The 15,195-nt window shown below is 51.6% G+C and overlaps 7 protein-coding genes across 7 annotated transcripts; 3 read left to right on the top strand and 4 right to left on the bottom strand.

Annotated features, from left to right (window-relative positions):
- Positions 1-1,292: 1,292 nt before the first annotated feature.
- Positions 1,293-3,244, top strand: PV08_08609 (uncharacterized protein; the record flags this gene model as incomplete). Its single annotated transcript, XM_016382934.1, has 3 exons — positions 1,293-1,557; positions 1,618-2,289; positions 2,340-3,244. The coding sequence occupies 3 exons, from the start codon at positions 1,293-1,295 to the stop codon at positions 3,242-3,244; spliced, it is 1,842 nt and encodes a 613-aa protein (XP_016233637.1).
- Positions 3,245-3,498: 254 nt separating this feature from the next.
- On the bottom strand, positions 3,499-3,940 carry PV08_08610 (uncharacterized protein; the record flags this gene model as incomplete). Its single annotated transcript, XM_016382935.1, has 2 exons — positions 3,499-3,783; positions 3,914-3,940. The coding sequence occupies 2 exons, from the start codon at positions 3,938-3,940 to the stop codon at positions 3,499-3,501; spliced, it is 312 nt and encodes a 103-aa protein (XP_016233638.1).
- A 1,369-nt stretch (positions 3,941-5,309) lies between these two features.
- PV08_08611 (uncharacterized protein) lies at positions 5,310-5,903 on the bottom strand (the record flags this gene model as incomplete). Its single annotated transcript, XM_016382936.1, has 1 exon — positions 5,310-5,903. The coding sequence occupies one exon, from the start codon at positions 5,901-5,903 to the stop codon at positions 5,310-5,312; it is 594 nt and encodes a 197-aa protein (XP_016233639.1).
- Positions 5,904-6,537: 634 nt separating this feature from the next.
- Positions 6,538-7,884, top strand: PV08_08612 (uncharacterized protein; the record flags this gene model as incomplete). Its single annotated transcript, XM_016382937.1, has 2 exons — positions 6,538-6,597; positions 7,120-7,884. The coding sequence occupies 2 exons, from the start codon at positions 6,538-6,540 to the stop codon at positions 7,882-7,884; spliced, it is 825 nt and encodes a 274-aa protein (XP_016233640.1).
- An 802-nt stretch (positions 7,885-8,686) lies between these two features.
- Positions 8,687-10,448, bottom strand: PV08_08613 (uncharacterized protein; the record flags this gene model as incomplete). The annotated part of the gene is made up of 4 exons (XM_016382938.1): positions 8,687-9,924; positions 9,977-10,130; positions 10,186-10,304; positions 10,376-10,448. The coding sequence occupies 4 exons, from the start codon at positions 10,446-10,448 to the stop codon at positions 8,687-8,689; spliced, it is 1,584 nt and encodes a 527-aa protein (XP_016233641.1).
- A 581-nt stretch (positions 10,449-11,029) lies between these two features.
- On the bottom strand, positions 11,030-11,882 carry PV08_08614 (uncharacterized protein; the record flags this gene model as incomplete). Its single annotated transcript, XM_016382939.1, has 5 exons — positions 11,030-11,117; positions 11,162-11,562; positions 11,623-11,653; positions 11,702-11,741; positions 11,798-11,882. 5 exons carry the CDS (start codon positions 11,880-11,882, stop codon positions 11,030-11,032), a joined length of 645 nt encoding a protein of 214 aa, XP_016233642.1.
- Positions 11,883-12,335: 453 nt separating this feature from the next.
- Positions 12,336-14,627, top strand: PV08_08615 (uncharacterized protein; the record flags this gene model as incomplete). The annotated part of the gene is made up of 1 exon (XM_016382940.1): positions 12,336-14,627. The coding sequence occupies one exon, from the start codon at positions 12,336-12,338 to the stop codon at positions 14,625-14,627; it is 2,292 nt and encodes a 763-aa protein (XP_016233643.1).
- Positions 14,628-15,195: the final 568 nt, after the last annotated feature.

Consider the following 15,195-nt stretch of genomic DNA (forward strand, 5'->3'; position numbering starts at 1 on the left):
TTATCCTGGTACTGGTCCGCCTTTGGAGTGCCTGTGACTTCAACATCCTTGTCTGGGATGACTGTGATATATATTCTTACTGCGGCACCGTTCCCGCCATGCTCGTTTCATTGCTTGCTTCGACGAACTTACAGCCACCGCTTTGACGCCGACACTGACTACGCTGACAGTGTGTGCCGGCGGGATTGGCGGCTTCAGAGTCATCGCTCCACATTTACATCATCCTTATAAAGGCTCCTTTTCACAGCAGGATGCTGTGCTTCAAGGTGTTTGAAAAATGACAATGAGGGAAGCGATCACCGAGGTTTCATCTGTCGATGTATAAAACATATTATATAAGCCATGCAAGGAAATACAATACCACATGGTGCGCCTCGGGAGAGAATTAGTGATCGAAGCAAGTACTGATTCTGGTATAGCGAAAGACTGTGGATTTCTTATCAAGGCGGCCATCAGCGACACGAACCCACCTCGCCATCTACCAAACCGTGGGCATCGAGGTTATGGTTCGCGTAAACCCAGCCAATCATACCCGGTCCGCCTCGCAAGTGCCGAGGTTCACGAGGCTGTGGATCTTTGCTCGTACCCGCAAAAAATCAAGATTAAGGGTACGAGCACGAGGAGTGCAGACCTTCTGGTCCTTATTCCCTTATCACTGAGATTCTCCCTTCCAGTGGTCTCTCGTCGCATACGGAGCGCACGATCAATGTCTACAAGTCTACTCGATGTCGGATAATTGGATGTTACTGTTCACGCCAAGGTACCAAAATCTTGATACAGTACACACAGCATCATTCAACGAGATTGGTTTTATTTATGTTCCTGAGGCCACCCTTGCTAGGGCTCGGCAACCTGTATCCGACCTTGACATTTTGTGGATACGGCTAATCAGACCCCTGTCCATCTTTGCGGCCGAAAACAAACACCGTTAATCACCACTCATCAACGGCAAGGCCGACGCCACAGCAAGGTCGGGTGTCATTTTGCGACTGCCATGTGTACTGTATCTCTCGATCATGTTCCTCCGCCGGCGGTCGGCTGAACCCCCAATCCATCAAGCTGCGCCAGGATGTCCACGTTACATCTGCTGCCAAACTTGAGTGGCTGCAAGTGGTGGATAACGGTTCACCATGGCCTCCTTAAAGTGATGAAAAGTTTATGATGCAATGCTGGGAGCCGCTCGGCTTTAGATAAGTGTTGATGTTTTCCCACCTGAGTATCTCTTGTACTTTGTTTCGTATGGCATGAGCATCTTGCATTCAGCCTGTCATCAGTGACCCCGATCCTACGCCATGGCCGAGAAGACCGACTTCGACGATCCTGCCCCTCGACATCTCTCACTATTCCGCCTGGTAGTCGACCAGGCGCGTATCACACAAGAAGTCCTCAAACATCCGTATCCGGGTTCCGGCACGGAGGAAGATCCATACATCGTCTCCTACATTCCCAATGATGTTGGCAACCCTTACAACTGGACTTCGTCCCGAAGATGGACGATTAGCTGGATCGCCGCTACCGAAATGCTTGCTTCTGCTTTCGCTTCAAGTGCATTCAGCGGTACGTTGCAATGGGCCCGGATGTGTGTTGACTGTTGGAACACACTAACGACAGGCACAGGCACTCTTCGAGAGCTCATTTTCGACTTCGGCGCAAGCACAGAGTTGATCACAGCCGGAATTTCATTGTTCGTGCTCGGTTTCGCCACAGGGCCACTCCTGTGGGCGCCATTAAGTGAGATTTATGGACGACAAATGATGTTCTTCATCAGTTTCTGCGGATTCACAGCTTTCAATGCCGGATGCGCTGGCGCCAATAGTATCGGTACACTGTTGGTCTTGCGGTTTTTCGCTGGTGCTTTCGGTTCATCGCCCTTCACGAACGCTGGAGGTGTGATTGCAGACATATTCCCAGCGAGCGAACGAGGACTTGCTATGGGGATCTTCGCCCTAGCGCCTAGCATGGGACCAACACTTGGACCTTTCTGCAGTGGCTTTCTTTCGGAAACACAGGGCTGGAGATGGGTAATGGGAATGCTGACAATCTTCTCCGGAATTCTCTGGATCCTCGGAACTGTTTTCGTTCCAGAGACATATGCTCCGGTTATCCTTCGTCGGAGAGTTGACAAACTAACCAAGATGACTGGAAAGGTCTATATGCTGCAATCGGACAAGGAGAAGGGGCGTCCTTCCTTGAAGTCGCTCCTGCCGACTGCTTTGATCCGACCTTGGATTCTCCTTTTCATGGAGCCAATTGTACTACTATTGTCATTATACATCGCAATCGTCTATGGTAAGCTCTGAAATCAACTGCCACTCGTTCTCCCACGCTGATTATCCCAGGAACCCTTTACCTTCTTTTCGGCGCGTATCCGATTGTGTTCCAGGAAGTCCGTGGCTGGTCCGAAGGCATTGGCGGCCTTCCCTTCCTCGGAGTCGCCGCTGGAATGGTGTTGGGCATAGTATTCTCTGGCTATTGCAACAAATTCTACCTCAAAGCCGCTCAAAAGCATGGTGGCATTGCCCCAGCCGAAGCACGACTTCCTCCCGCATTCGTGGGAGCAGTCGCTGTCCCAATCGGTCTTTTCTGGTTCGCCTTTACCAATTCACCATCGATTCACTGGATTTCGCCGGTCCTTGCGGGGGTGCCGTTCGGCTTTGGGTTTTGTATCCTCTTCCTCGTCGTCACCAATTACCTCATCGACTCCTATACCGTCTTTGCTGCATCGGTCCTCGCAGCTAACACCGTATTGAGATCTCTCTTCGGTGCTGCATTCCCCTTGTTTACCGAGGATATGTTCAAAAATTTACACATCCACTGGGCTAGTGCAATCCCGGCTTTCCTGGCGTTAGCTTGCGTTCCGTTCCCCTTCATCTTCTACAAGTACGGAGCGTCGATCCGGGCACGCTGCGTTTACGCTGCTAGAGCAGAGGCGGCCATGGACGAGCTACGGGCCAAGGCTGCTCAGACAACTTCCACAGGAGGTCTCGCATCTTCCGTGCCTTCGGAAGAGGGGGCAGCGGAAGAGCAGGCCGCAGAACCGAAGTCGCGGTTCGAACCCATTAGGTCATCCACCGATCAAGTTGACCGGGCATCTTTGACCAGAACCAAGTCACAAGCTGGAAGTATCTCAGAAGCTGCCAACTACAACGCTAGTCCTTACGATATCGACCGGGTCAATACATCGACATCGATCGCTGGATTGGATCTAAGCAAAACGAGGACGAATCCATCCACAAGTCGGTAACACAGAAAGGCGACACGTGAAATGAAATCATCGGTTCACCTTGCATTATGTACCCCTCTTAATTCTTGCTATATTGGAAAACGAAACGGCGCTCATAGACTTTGCTCTTCAAGATAGACAGATACCCCCCATAGAACGAGGTGGATAATGAACTTCATATACTGTACGACATTCGGATTGTCGTCCATAGTCCACAAACCTTGACGCCTGGAATTCCTTCCGGTCGAGGACCATCAAACACTACGCCGAAAAGCTCAGTGAACACACCCGCAGCCTCGGGTGCCGTGTGTGGCACTGGCTGCGCTCCCAAACTCGGTTATGATACTGTCCATGACCCATTTGACCACACCGCCGACGGCCTCCTGCAGGGCTACCGCCGGACTCTCAATCTCATAGTCCTTGAAGTGTGAATCAAAGTTGACGTTGCCGTTGACCCATTCGGTGGTTAACCACGGGGACGTACGAGCGAGCGCCTTCGCCTGTGCCTGTCGCGAGCATGTGCTCTTTTCCGAGGAGACGAACGCTGCGAAGCTGTCGCTCTGCAATGGACAGACATGTGTGTGTTAGCGAGTAAGCAAAGCCAGTTCACCTATAACAGGCAAAGGTAGGCAGGGAGGTAGGTGGATTGGTCGGTTGGTACACAAGGACCGGGCACGAACGACGACGTACCGATTTCCTGGTTTTGATCTCAGCCATAATTGAAGTCCAGTCTCGAAACTAGTTTCGTCGGGTTTTCTCACAAGGTGTTCTGTTTTCTAAGCTTGTCACCCTATTGACTACTTTGGAAGTGAAAGGAGGGTCGAAAGGGCAAACCAAACACCTAAAGTACTTTCGTACCTCGGCTTGGTGAGGTTCAGGAGACCAGCAAAAATGGTTCCAGCAGGACTGATTATCATCCATCTTCGTATCCCGTATTTGCCTCAGGGAACAAATAAAATGCGCGGCTGACGCATGGTCCAGCTAAGTCTTTAACCCAATTGAGGTGGTTGCTCCTGAAGGGTGACTGATGGGGGCCCAAGCGAAGAAGTCGTACTTGTACAAATAAGCACGGAACCTTCTGAAACCGAACAAGACGACTGATTGATTGAGAGTCTTCCCTCGGCGCTGGATTGAAGCCCGATAGTTCCAGAAATTTCACATGCTTTGGAAATGGTCCAACCTTTACGACTTTCCCAAAGCTAAGTCGTTGGCCCGCTTTCGGATGTTGTGTGGGTGGGTTGGAAGTTTTTTAGTGGAGTGATTTCGACCCATTTCGGATGGTTTCCGTCCCGATCCACTGCCCAGGGTCAACAAGGCACGTCCGTGTCCAAGCTTTGAAGCCGTATCTACTGGATCCGGATTTGTTGTACCTGTTTACAGACTCCGTCCTCCATGTGCCAATTCATTCATCAGATATCACGGACAGTTTGCCGACGTTTGTGCTGTTCCTTCGAATCGGGAGGATGTTCAACCCGAATATGGCGGATTATCAGGCAGCATCGGATTCCACGGGGCTTGTCTTGAAGCAGCTTGGAAAATCCTGATCTCACATCGGAGCTGTCTTTTCCGATGGCCTCTTTCACTCGCTCAAAACCACATTTTCCTCAGACTCTGCTAGACGTTCGTATCAAATGGATCTCTGATCACCAGCTAACCGTTAGATGGCTCTACGGGAGTTGAAATCGCAGAATCCTAGACGGGTTCGAAACGAAGCACTACTGAATCGCTGGCCGTGAGTCGATGATGATAGAATTAATGTCTCTATGGATATCAAACGAGACCATGAGCTGCGATTTAACGGACGTCGATCTGACCTCCATCTGACCACTTACTATCAGGGAAGGTTTTACACTGTCGAAGACGATTCATGTTAGCGAATTGATTGTGACGGCATGACAATATCTTCCTGCCTGACTTCGATCAAGTAGCAGGTATGTGTACGCCTGGTGTCCAACTCCATCACAATGCCTTACGATGGATTGGAAAACTTTCAAGGAAGGAAGAAGAAGAATGTTGGCGGCACCGAATTTTTGTCGTTCTCATACACACGTACACCACCCCGATGTCTCTCTGGTGCTCGCCGCTCTCATCTTCGCCTCCTGCTCAAGGGCTCCTGCCCGAGCCTCAACAACGGACCCCTATACCGGTACCCTGCATCGTCCACCCCGTACCACGTCATCTCCACCTGGGGTACCGGCCGCACCAACCGAAATCCCTCCCTCCCCTCCAACTGCCTCATGTGTCGATGGAAGTCTTGCACCTTCCGATTGCGCCTCCGACAGACTTCGCACTCATAGGCATACGGCCTATCCGCCACGTTGTGTCCCTGCCTGATGGCGACGTGCGGCACTATCGTTCGAATTGTCGAGGTGTACAACGCGGGTGCTCGAGTAGAGCCCCGGTTGAACACCAGACCACCTGGTTGTGGCGGATGTTGCGTGGTGGGAGGCGGGGGGCGGGTGTCGTAAGGACCCACGAGTCGAGGATGGTTGGAGCCTGCTCCAACAGCGCCCCCGACCTGGCCCATCTCTCCATGGTTGTTGTTGTTGTTGCTGCTGCTGCTGCCGCCGCCGCCGTTGTTTTCGTTGCCGGTTTGCCTGTTGCTGTTGCTGTTGCTGTTGTCGTTGTTGTTGTGGCTGTGGGAGACCAGCTCTCCACTTGTTGCTGCCGAGGTCGACATTTTGTTTGTTCATATGTTTGCCACTGGTCAAATGGAGAAAGAAGATGTAACTCCCAGTGAAAAGAATCACATACTTGAGGGGAATGCGTTTCTCGCCATTTTACCGAGATCTGGCTGTGCTTTTCGCCAAGGCGAGAATTTCGTGTAAGCGGCATGCCGTGGTATCTGTTGTTGAATGAACATATTGTCCATATTGTGAACATTCTCTTCTCAATAACAACAGGTGTTCAACGGTGCACTGACGAGGCTGAAGCCCCCTGCGTAAAGCCTGGTGGTGGGCGGTGAGAAATGCTTGCGGATAAACTACGGGCGTCGGAGACGGATAAGTATCAGAGGTGCAAGATGAGGTTAGCGCCGAGAGATAAGTGCCAAGACTGGTCTTAGTGCACTGCCGTAGTCACGGGCGCCTGGATTCCGTGCGGTGAAGCATGTAGCCACATTACGTCAACCTGATTGAATCGCTGGTCACTTTCGCACTGCAAACATCTTGACAACAACCAACGACACATTGCTCACTTCCCCTCGCACGGCACACATCAATCGGGCGTATTGCCTTCCAGACCATCTAAACTGTCCGAGACAATCGGCATTGTCTACATCAGTCCCTCTAACTTCAGAGGTTCATGCCGCCAGAATGATGGAGGACTTTCAGTCAGAAACTGATAGTGACTACACAAGTTACTGGCGAGACTGGGTACGTACAGACTTTGATTCCCTGTGATTTTGTCATTTTGGAATATTCTTTCTTCTTCGAATTGCTGTAGGAGAAAGAAGTGTGGATGTCGTGGGATGAATTCCAGGCTACAGGAGACGGTGAGCCCCCGCGGTCGGTCGTCATCAGACAAGATATGAGAACAGATCCTACATTCGAATGTCTACTTGTTTGCTCTCGATAGCTCGGCCGATCTCTGGTAAACTGCCAGAGAGTCAAGTGCCCGATGTCTGTATTGGACTTCAGTATCCTGCCTAGACATCGACCTGAACGACACACGGTCAAAGGACAGCACAATTCAGACTCGGCGGAAACATACGCCTGTGCATTGATATCGGACTTCGAAAGCTTCTCCACACAAACCTAGCTCCCATCTCTATTCGTTGCTCTTTTTTTCCACGACTCGCCATATCAATTTCTTCGCCGCGTTATCCTTTACGTTTTCTCATTCACGTCCTAAAATGCTAAAATGCAAAACACTAACCAACCCCGGCCATTTCACAGTTCATATCATCTCGAGGGAACGAATACTTTTGCGAAATCGACGAAGAATACATCACCGACCGCTTCAACCTCACAGGGCTCAACACCGAGGTACACTACTACCAACATGCGCTGGACTTGATCACCGACGTGTTCGACCTCGACTGCGACGACGACATGCGCGAGACGATTGAGAAGTCAGCTCGCCACCTGTACGGCCTCGTGCACGCGCGGTATATTGTGACGACGCGCGGGCTGGCCAAGATGGTCGACAAGTTCAAAAAGTGCGACTTTGGCCGGTGCCCGCGCGTGCTGTGCGACAGCCACCCCTTGCTGCCCTTTGGGCCGAGCGACAACCCGGGCCTGAAGACGGTCAAGCTCTTCTGCGCAAAGTGCGAGGACATTTACAACCCGAAATCGTCGCGCCACGCGGCCATCGACGGCGCCTACTTCGGCTCCAGCTTCCACAACATCCTGTTCCAGGTCTACCCGGCCCTGGTCCCGGCCAAGTCGCGACGCCGCTTCGAGCCCAGGGTCTTTGGATTCCGGGTGCACGCCGCCGCGGCGCTCGCGAGGTGGCAGGACGAAGAGCGCCGCCGCATGCGCGCGAGGCTGCAGGACGCCGGCCTCACACCCAAGCATGGACACTTGTTCATCGAGGATGCCGAGAGCAGCGACGGCGAGAGCGACGGCGCCATCGGACACGACGGAGACTCGAAGATGACAATGTCAGCCGCCACCGCCACCGCCGAACACGACGATGGCGTCGTCTTGCAGCAGCAGTAGCAGAACCAAGGCTAGGCAGAAATTCACTCACTCAGTCACTCACCCACTTGCTCACCAGATGGCAAGAAAAACAAATGCCACAGTCAATCAGCCCGCTCCTGTAAATCCCTCACGGCTTCTGCGGGTGACATGGCAAGCTCGTGCCTTGGACAAACCGGAACATCAAAAGATGAGACGAGATGGGACGGGATGGGACTGGGGCTCGACCCAATATCATCGAACGAAGTGCCACGACCCTACGAGGCAGTGATGGTGCAAAAGAGACAAGAGACTGGAGAGACTAGATACCGTGCTTGTTGTCAGGGGGGAAGAGGAGATACTGGGGAGGATAGGATCGATGGTGGCACTTTCTCCTCTTTCCCAGTACTACACGCGGGTCGCTGGGTTGCCTTTGTGAGACTGATGGCTTTTAGACTTGAGGCGGGCGGAGCGGAGAATGTTACGAAAGAGCATCAACTGGCACGCGAGACATCACCTTAGTTCGGTCAACTGACGTTGAGAGTCGCGAGAATAATAAATGAAAAAATAACCTCCCCAGTCTGCTGTTATCGCAAACATGATTACATATCCTTCGAGAACAGATAGGCGGAAAACCATGACAATTTTTGCTCGGAATCTTTCGTTACATAATGCTTCTTCTTCTTGTTCTTCATCATCATCATCATCATCATCATCAAGAAACGCGCTCGGCGCACGCGGACATTTGAGGATCGGGATTCGAACGGGTAGATCGCGTTGAAGTTGGGTGCGACGCTGCTCTTTTTGCACCATCCCTACATGTACTAGTAGTATCAGGGGACTTCTAATCCCTTCTTCTCCTCTTGCCCTTTCGACCAGTGTCTTCTTGACCTTCGACTTCTTCTTCGTCCTTGCCCTTCTTGAGCTCGTCGGGCGCCAGGCCCCATGCCTCGGCGTCAACCCAGTCCTCGCCGTCAGACCACTCCCCCACGTGGCCTTCCGTCTTGCACCATTCCCAGACTTGATCCCGCATTCTCTTAGCCTTGATCAACTTCCCCAGGACGGCTTCGAACCCACGCACACTCTCTTCCTGCTTCTGAATGTACATCGACAGCAACCTGCGGGTTTCAAGAAACTCTTCAACGGGCAGCCCGAGCCGTGATAGGCTGTTGGGCACTCTGTGGTTGGCAGCAAGTGAGGGCGGGAGGAGAAACAGAGGGTCAGCTTGCAGCAGGGAGGAATCGACTGTGGACGCGGTAGAGTTCGGTGAGAGGGGAGGGCTTGTAATGGTCGATGTCGTATGCTCTGCGGCCAACGCGCGCGTGATTCTTCGCGTAGGTTGCGGCTGTTCTGCTTGTTCCTCTTCCTCTTCCTCCTCGGACGCACTCTCATCCCCCGCTTCGTTTTCTTTTGGTTCTTTTCTTGCATCTTTTGCTTCTTCGTTTTGGTCGACCTGCATTTCGTCATCACCATTTTCTTTCTGAACCTTGTCATTCTCCTGAGCGGGATCTTGCTCTGTCTGCTCGTCCGAAGAGTTTCTAGCTTGCTGAGATTGGTCGGCTTCGATTTTAGCTGGTACATCGTCCATCTCCCGCTCTGCCTGCTCCTTCGTCGATGCTTCAGGTACTGGTGGAGCTTTTGGCCCAGCTTCGCTCTCTCGATCTAACCGACGAGCCACCGCCGCCTCGGCCTCAGCCTCGACATTGACCTCGACGGAACTATCAGCTTGACGAGTAATGAGGTCATTGGCAATCGCATGATCATGACCGTTTATTCCATTTTGAGACATTTCCTGATCGTGATCTCTCTTCCTCTTGCTGCCTGCGGGCTGGAGAGGAGCATTGAGCTTTGGTTCAAATATGTCCCAATCGTCGAGGCCTTCGACGCTGGCGCAAGGCACCCATGGCTCATCTCCCATGAATTGTCTGTTCAGATTCTTGGCCCTCCATAAGTTCGCTCGTTCTTGGCGTAGTTTCGTTTCGACTGAGACGACTAGGTCTGGAAGCGCACTGTCGAGGAACGGTATCGAGAGGGTAGGATGAGAGGCAAGCTCAGAAGGGTGCTTTAGAGGACAAAGAAGCTCTGTTTCGGTCAGTCCAATCCCACTATAAAGAGTGAACAAAATCCAGCCTACCTTCAAGTTTAATGCCAGAGTAGGGATTTTCGTCTTCGGCGTCTGCGTCGGCCTCGGCATCGCTCTCGCTGTCCTCAAGTTCGTCGCCATATTCGTTATAGCGTTTGGGATTACGATCCAAGACATATCGAGAATACCCTGCGTGGTCGATTTTCTGGAGAAGGTGTGAGCTTTGGTCCTTCCTGCGCTGCGTCCGATTGAGACCATACCTCTTTGTATCCATCAGGCCCATGTGGGTATGGTAGGGCACCAGCATGGACGGAGCTTGCGCCTCTTCTCAACTTGTTTCCTCGGTTCGTGGCGGATGAGATGTTCTGGTCCGTTGGAGCTAGACGCGAGGACTCGGTTAGCGTGATGGCCTTGCGGAATCATTTTCATGTGCCTGTAGGAAGTAATTACCTTCTTTCTCGCGGCGCAAAGTTCTTTTGATGGCGGCGATAGTCTCTGCAATCTCGACATGTTGCGGCGCCATGTTGGCGGTGCCTGAAGACAAGCAGGATGGGTGTTGGCTTTTCAGGAGGGTGGATCAAACTGCGCAGGCAAAAGAAGTTCCAGATCAGACGTGGCGAAGAAGCAGAAGCGACAAATTTATTCGCATAGAGCCAAAGTATGGCACCTAGGCAGACTCATCACAAGTTGCCATAGAAAATGAACTGTTTGAAAATGGTGTTGAAGAGGTGCGTATGCTGTCCAGGCTTGAAGAACAGACTGCAACGCGAAAGAGTCGGTCGAATCATGCAGCCTGAGGTAGCCCGCACCTCTGAATCAGGGCTTCTCCAACTACGCAATGCCAAGACCCCGGTTGTCCAGCAAAACACCCAAAGCGTCCTCGCCGCGATAGACATCCAGCCTCGTCCCCCGGCCCTCTGCCTCATCGTCACTCTCCCGCAAAACCTGACGTGTTGAACGCCCACCACATCTCAATGCTCTGGGTATCAATGTGACCGTCGTCTCAAATCCTCCCCCGCCACGATATGCCCGATCTATGAGCACCTAGTCTCAGCGCTCATCGCGCCGACTTGATCGTCTGTCTATAATAACGTGCTAGTCGACTCATGCCTTCTTGCGATCCTTCTGTTTCGTCATTGATCGCGTCACGGGTCTGGCGTTCTTCTTTGCATAAATCGCGGCGGTGAAAGGACTAAAGATGTCAGCGCATGCGTCTTTATGATGGGTCCGACATACTCTTCGAATTGCAATGCCAACAAGTATAGCACAAAGACTTCAAGAGTGAGCAGAACGCCAGCGGCCCGGCCTGTGTATAGTGCGGTTCCCAGAAACGACAAAGTGCTGCCCCAGTACATAGGAGCACCAGTTACATTGAAAGGGAAGCCTTCGACCTTGGAGTCCATCAAGATGCCGAAATAGTCGCCTAGATACGTGCCAGTGACACCTAAGGCCCACATACTCGATAGAACAAGAACATTCCCAGCGACAAAGCATGCAATCCCTGCAATTGGCTGATGGATAGGGGGATAGAGTGGTTGTTCGTCAAGTGCCGTCTTGTATAAAGAGTCGCGGAAAATGCCCAAAGAGAATATCGTGACTGCTAGTGCATAGCAGCCATAGTACGGCGAGCCAAAGATCTTCGTTAAGAAGTGAGTTCGGTACTCTATAGCTGGTTAACTCTGAGCCCACCGAGAAACGAAGCCTGGCTTGCCTTGTCTCGCAACAATACTGTGTCTGTTAGCTCTCGAATCTGCTCTGACACAGGCACAGACTTACTTCCAGAAGATAGGGTTGAAGGCTATTGCTGCCGCTGCCACTGGTCTGGGGTCAGTACAGCTTCCAGGGGTGCTACTCCACCAAACCAGAGCTTACCATAAAGTGAGGTTTGCGACGAGTCAATGAAACCGATCTTCTCTTGACCAGTCACGCTGGCAATGAAATTGTGTAGCTTGTCCATCTTGAAAAGACAACCCTTCTACACGGTGGAAGATTACTATATGCGCGCTCGAGTCTTTGCCGGCATCAATTGGGAAGACTGGGACGGAAATGCCAGATCAACGCCAAGCATGACGCAAATTTCGCGACCTCCAACTCGGGACAAAATGGATCGCGAAACGGGAAATCAGGATTTACTGTATTACGCTCCAAGGGCGAACATTAATTATACTGGAAAACTTCGCATCTAGGGCGCATCTTTTGTCTGACATCTACATTTTTGTGATTGGCTTGCTTGCGCATCAACACCCTGCTCGCTGAACCCGCAGTCAGACTTCACTGAAGTCTAAGTGGGCAAGTAGCCCGAGCATCAGACTGCGGTTCAATCGTCGACTCACAACTTCCAACACGCCGAGTCAGCCCATATCATCACACACAGCTAGACTCTTCCGCTCTCTTGTCTGAGGCTATCGCTATGGCAGCTTCCGATCTGATAGATCACTCCCCCCATCAACCCGTCGCGGCGGAGAAGTTGGCTTCTGCGAGTAACCTTGTCCTCATAGACAATTATGACTCCTTCACCTGGAATGTGTACCAGTACCTCGTCCTCGAGGGCGCTACCGTAACCGTCTACCGGAACGACCAGGTGACCCTGGACGACTTGATAGCCAAGAATCCTACACAACTGGTCGTCAGTCCTGGCCCTGGTCATCCAGACACCGATGCAGGAATTAGCAAAGATGCCATTAAATACTTTGCGGGAAAGATCCCAATCATGGGCGTGTGTATGGGACAACAATGCATCATATCCGTCTTTGGAGGCAAAGTAGATGTTACAGGAGAGATCCTACATGGAAAGACATCCCCTTTGAGACATGACGGCATGGGATGTTATACCACTCTACCACAAGACTTACCGGTCACCAGATACCACTCACTGGCAGGAACGCATCCAACACTTCCCAAGTCGTTGGAGGTATCGTCTTGGATTGCTAAAGGACCTGACAGTGGAAAGGGCGTGATTATGGGTGTGCGTCATAAGGAATATGTCATCGAAGGCGTGCAATTTCACCCCGAGAGTATCTTGACCGAGAACGGCCGTGTCATGTTCAAGAACTTCCTGAGGATGACTGGAGGGAAGTGGTCAGAGAATCCTCAAGTTGCTTCTCCCGCAAAAGAGACGAATGGTGTCACAAATGGGCACCCGCCGGCCAAAAAGGAGTCCATTCTTGAGAAGATCTACGCTCACAGACGGAAAGCTGTCGCAGCGCAGAAACTTATTCCTTCTCAAAGGCCAGAGGACCTTCAGGCTTCTTACGATCTCGGTCTTGCCCCTCCTCAGATATCCTTCCCCAAAAGACTTAGACAGTCGGCTTATCCAGTTGCACTGCTGGCCGAGATCAAGAGGGCATCTCCCTCCAAAGGCATCATTTCACTAGGCACCTGTGCCCCGGCCCAAGCACGCAAGTACGCTACAGCTGGGGCCAGTGTCATCTCGGTGCTCACTGAGCCCGAGTGGTTCAAGGGTAGCTTGGAAGACATGCGAGCTGTTCGACAGAGCCTTGACAGCATGCCAAACCGACCTGCCGTTCTACGCAAAGAGTTCATCTTCGAGGAATACCAAATCCTGGAGGCCCGTCTCGGCGGTGCCGACACCGTTCTGTTGATCGTGAAGATGCTCGATGTGGAGACTTTGACAAGGTTATACAATTACTCCAAGTCTTTGGGTATGGAGCCTTTGGTCGAAGTGAATACTGCGGATGAGATGAAGATTGCCGTGGACCTCGGGGCGGAAGTTATCGGTGTCAACAACAGAGATCTGACCAACTTCGAAGTTGATCTGGGCACCACAAGTCGATTGATGGACATCGTGCCGAAAGACACCATCGTGTGTGCGTTGTCCGGGATTTCTGGGCCTCAGGATGTTCAAGCATACCGGAAGGACGGTGTCAAAGGCGTTCTTGTGGGAGAGGCTCTGATGAGGGCGTCCAATACAGTGGATTTCATCTCGAAACTAGTCGGAGATCCTAGTGTGGAGTCCTCGGAAATAGTCCAGGCACCTTTATCTGTCAAGATTTGCGGTACAAGAACTCCAGAAGGTGCCAAAGCTGCCATTGAGGCCGGAGCAGACTCTGTGGGCATCATTCTGGTCCCCGGACGATCACGGTTTGTCTCGGACGAGGTTGCCCTGCAAATAGCTAAGGTCGTCAAAACCACCCCAAAGCCGACGCGGAAGTCTGCTCATGCTCCAGATGTCGGGTCTACCGACTTTTTCGACCACTCCTCGAGACTCCTAGTTCGACCTGATCGTGCTCAGCTGGTGGGTGTCTTCCTCGATTCTCCTCTGGAGCACGTTATCGAGCAAGTCTATAAATTGGGACTTGACGTTGTTCAGCTCCATGGGTCAGAACCTATCGAATGGGCCAGGAATATCCCTGTTCCTGTTGTCCATAAGTTCTCGCCGCATGACCACGGTATCAGCGCTCGAGGATATCACGCTCTTCCTTTGTTAGATGTCGGGGTTGGCGGCACTGGCAAACAGCTCAATGTTGACGAGGTGAAAGCCTTCTTCGACAAAGATCCGAGCGTCAAGATCATTTTCGCTGGTGGATTGAATCCTGATAATGTTGAATCCATACTGAAATCCCTAGGACCATACCGCGCCAATATCGCGGGTGTCGATGTTAGTAGCGGAGTCGAAACGAGTGGGAAGCAAGATCCATCAAGAATCTCGGCGTTCGTCAAGGCTGTTAAAAGTCTAGACTAGAGACAGGTGTAGAGAATATACCCATTTTCGATGTTCTTCAAGCCATCTGCACCCAGACAACGGCTCCATCTTTGCTCGGCCGCGACATTTTCTCCGACGTTTCTTTTCTGACGGTCGCCTTTTGGAGGCTGCACGATGTTCACTGAGGCGCGTTTGACAGTGCTCTTCCAGCCTCACTTGGTTATAAGAATACCTTTGGCTACTCTATTTCTAATTTGGCGGTTTTCAGCTCACTACTTCCTCTGGAACAATCATATTTGATCTCTTTTCGTCTTTACTTCTCTGATCCCATTTCTCTCTTTTTTCACATTCCAGCTGGACTCATCCTTACCTAGGTAGGTAGCTTGAATATCCTTTCATATTCGCACGACTTCAATCACTTTCACTTAGCTTCACTCACTTTACCAACCACTTGCGGTGTGGATCTCTTTCCTATCGTCTCCTATATCTTCTCTTCCCTCTGCCGTCTCTTCCAATCTGTTTTGTTTTTTTCTTGCTCTTGCTCTTCCTCTTTTTCAACCCTACCTTATGTGGTTAGAGTCCTTTGACCTATTCCTTCTCTTGCTCC

Source organism: Exophiala spinifera (assembly GCF_000836115.1).
Source record: "Exophiala spinifera strain CBS 89968 unplaced genomic scaffold supercont1.6, whole genome shotgun sequence".
Classification (NCBI taxonomy): Eukaryota; Fungi; Ascomycota; class Eurotiomycetes; order Chaetothyriales; family Herpotrichiellaceae; genus Exophiala; species Exophiala spinifera.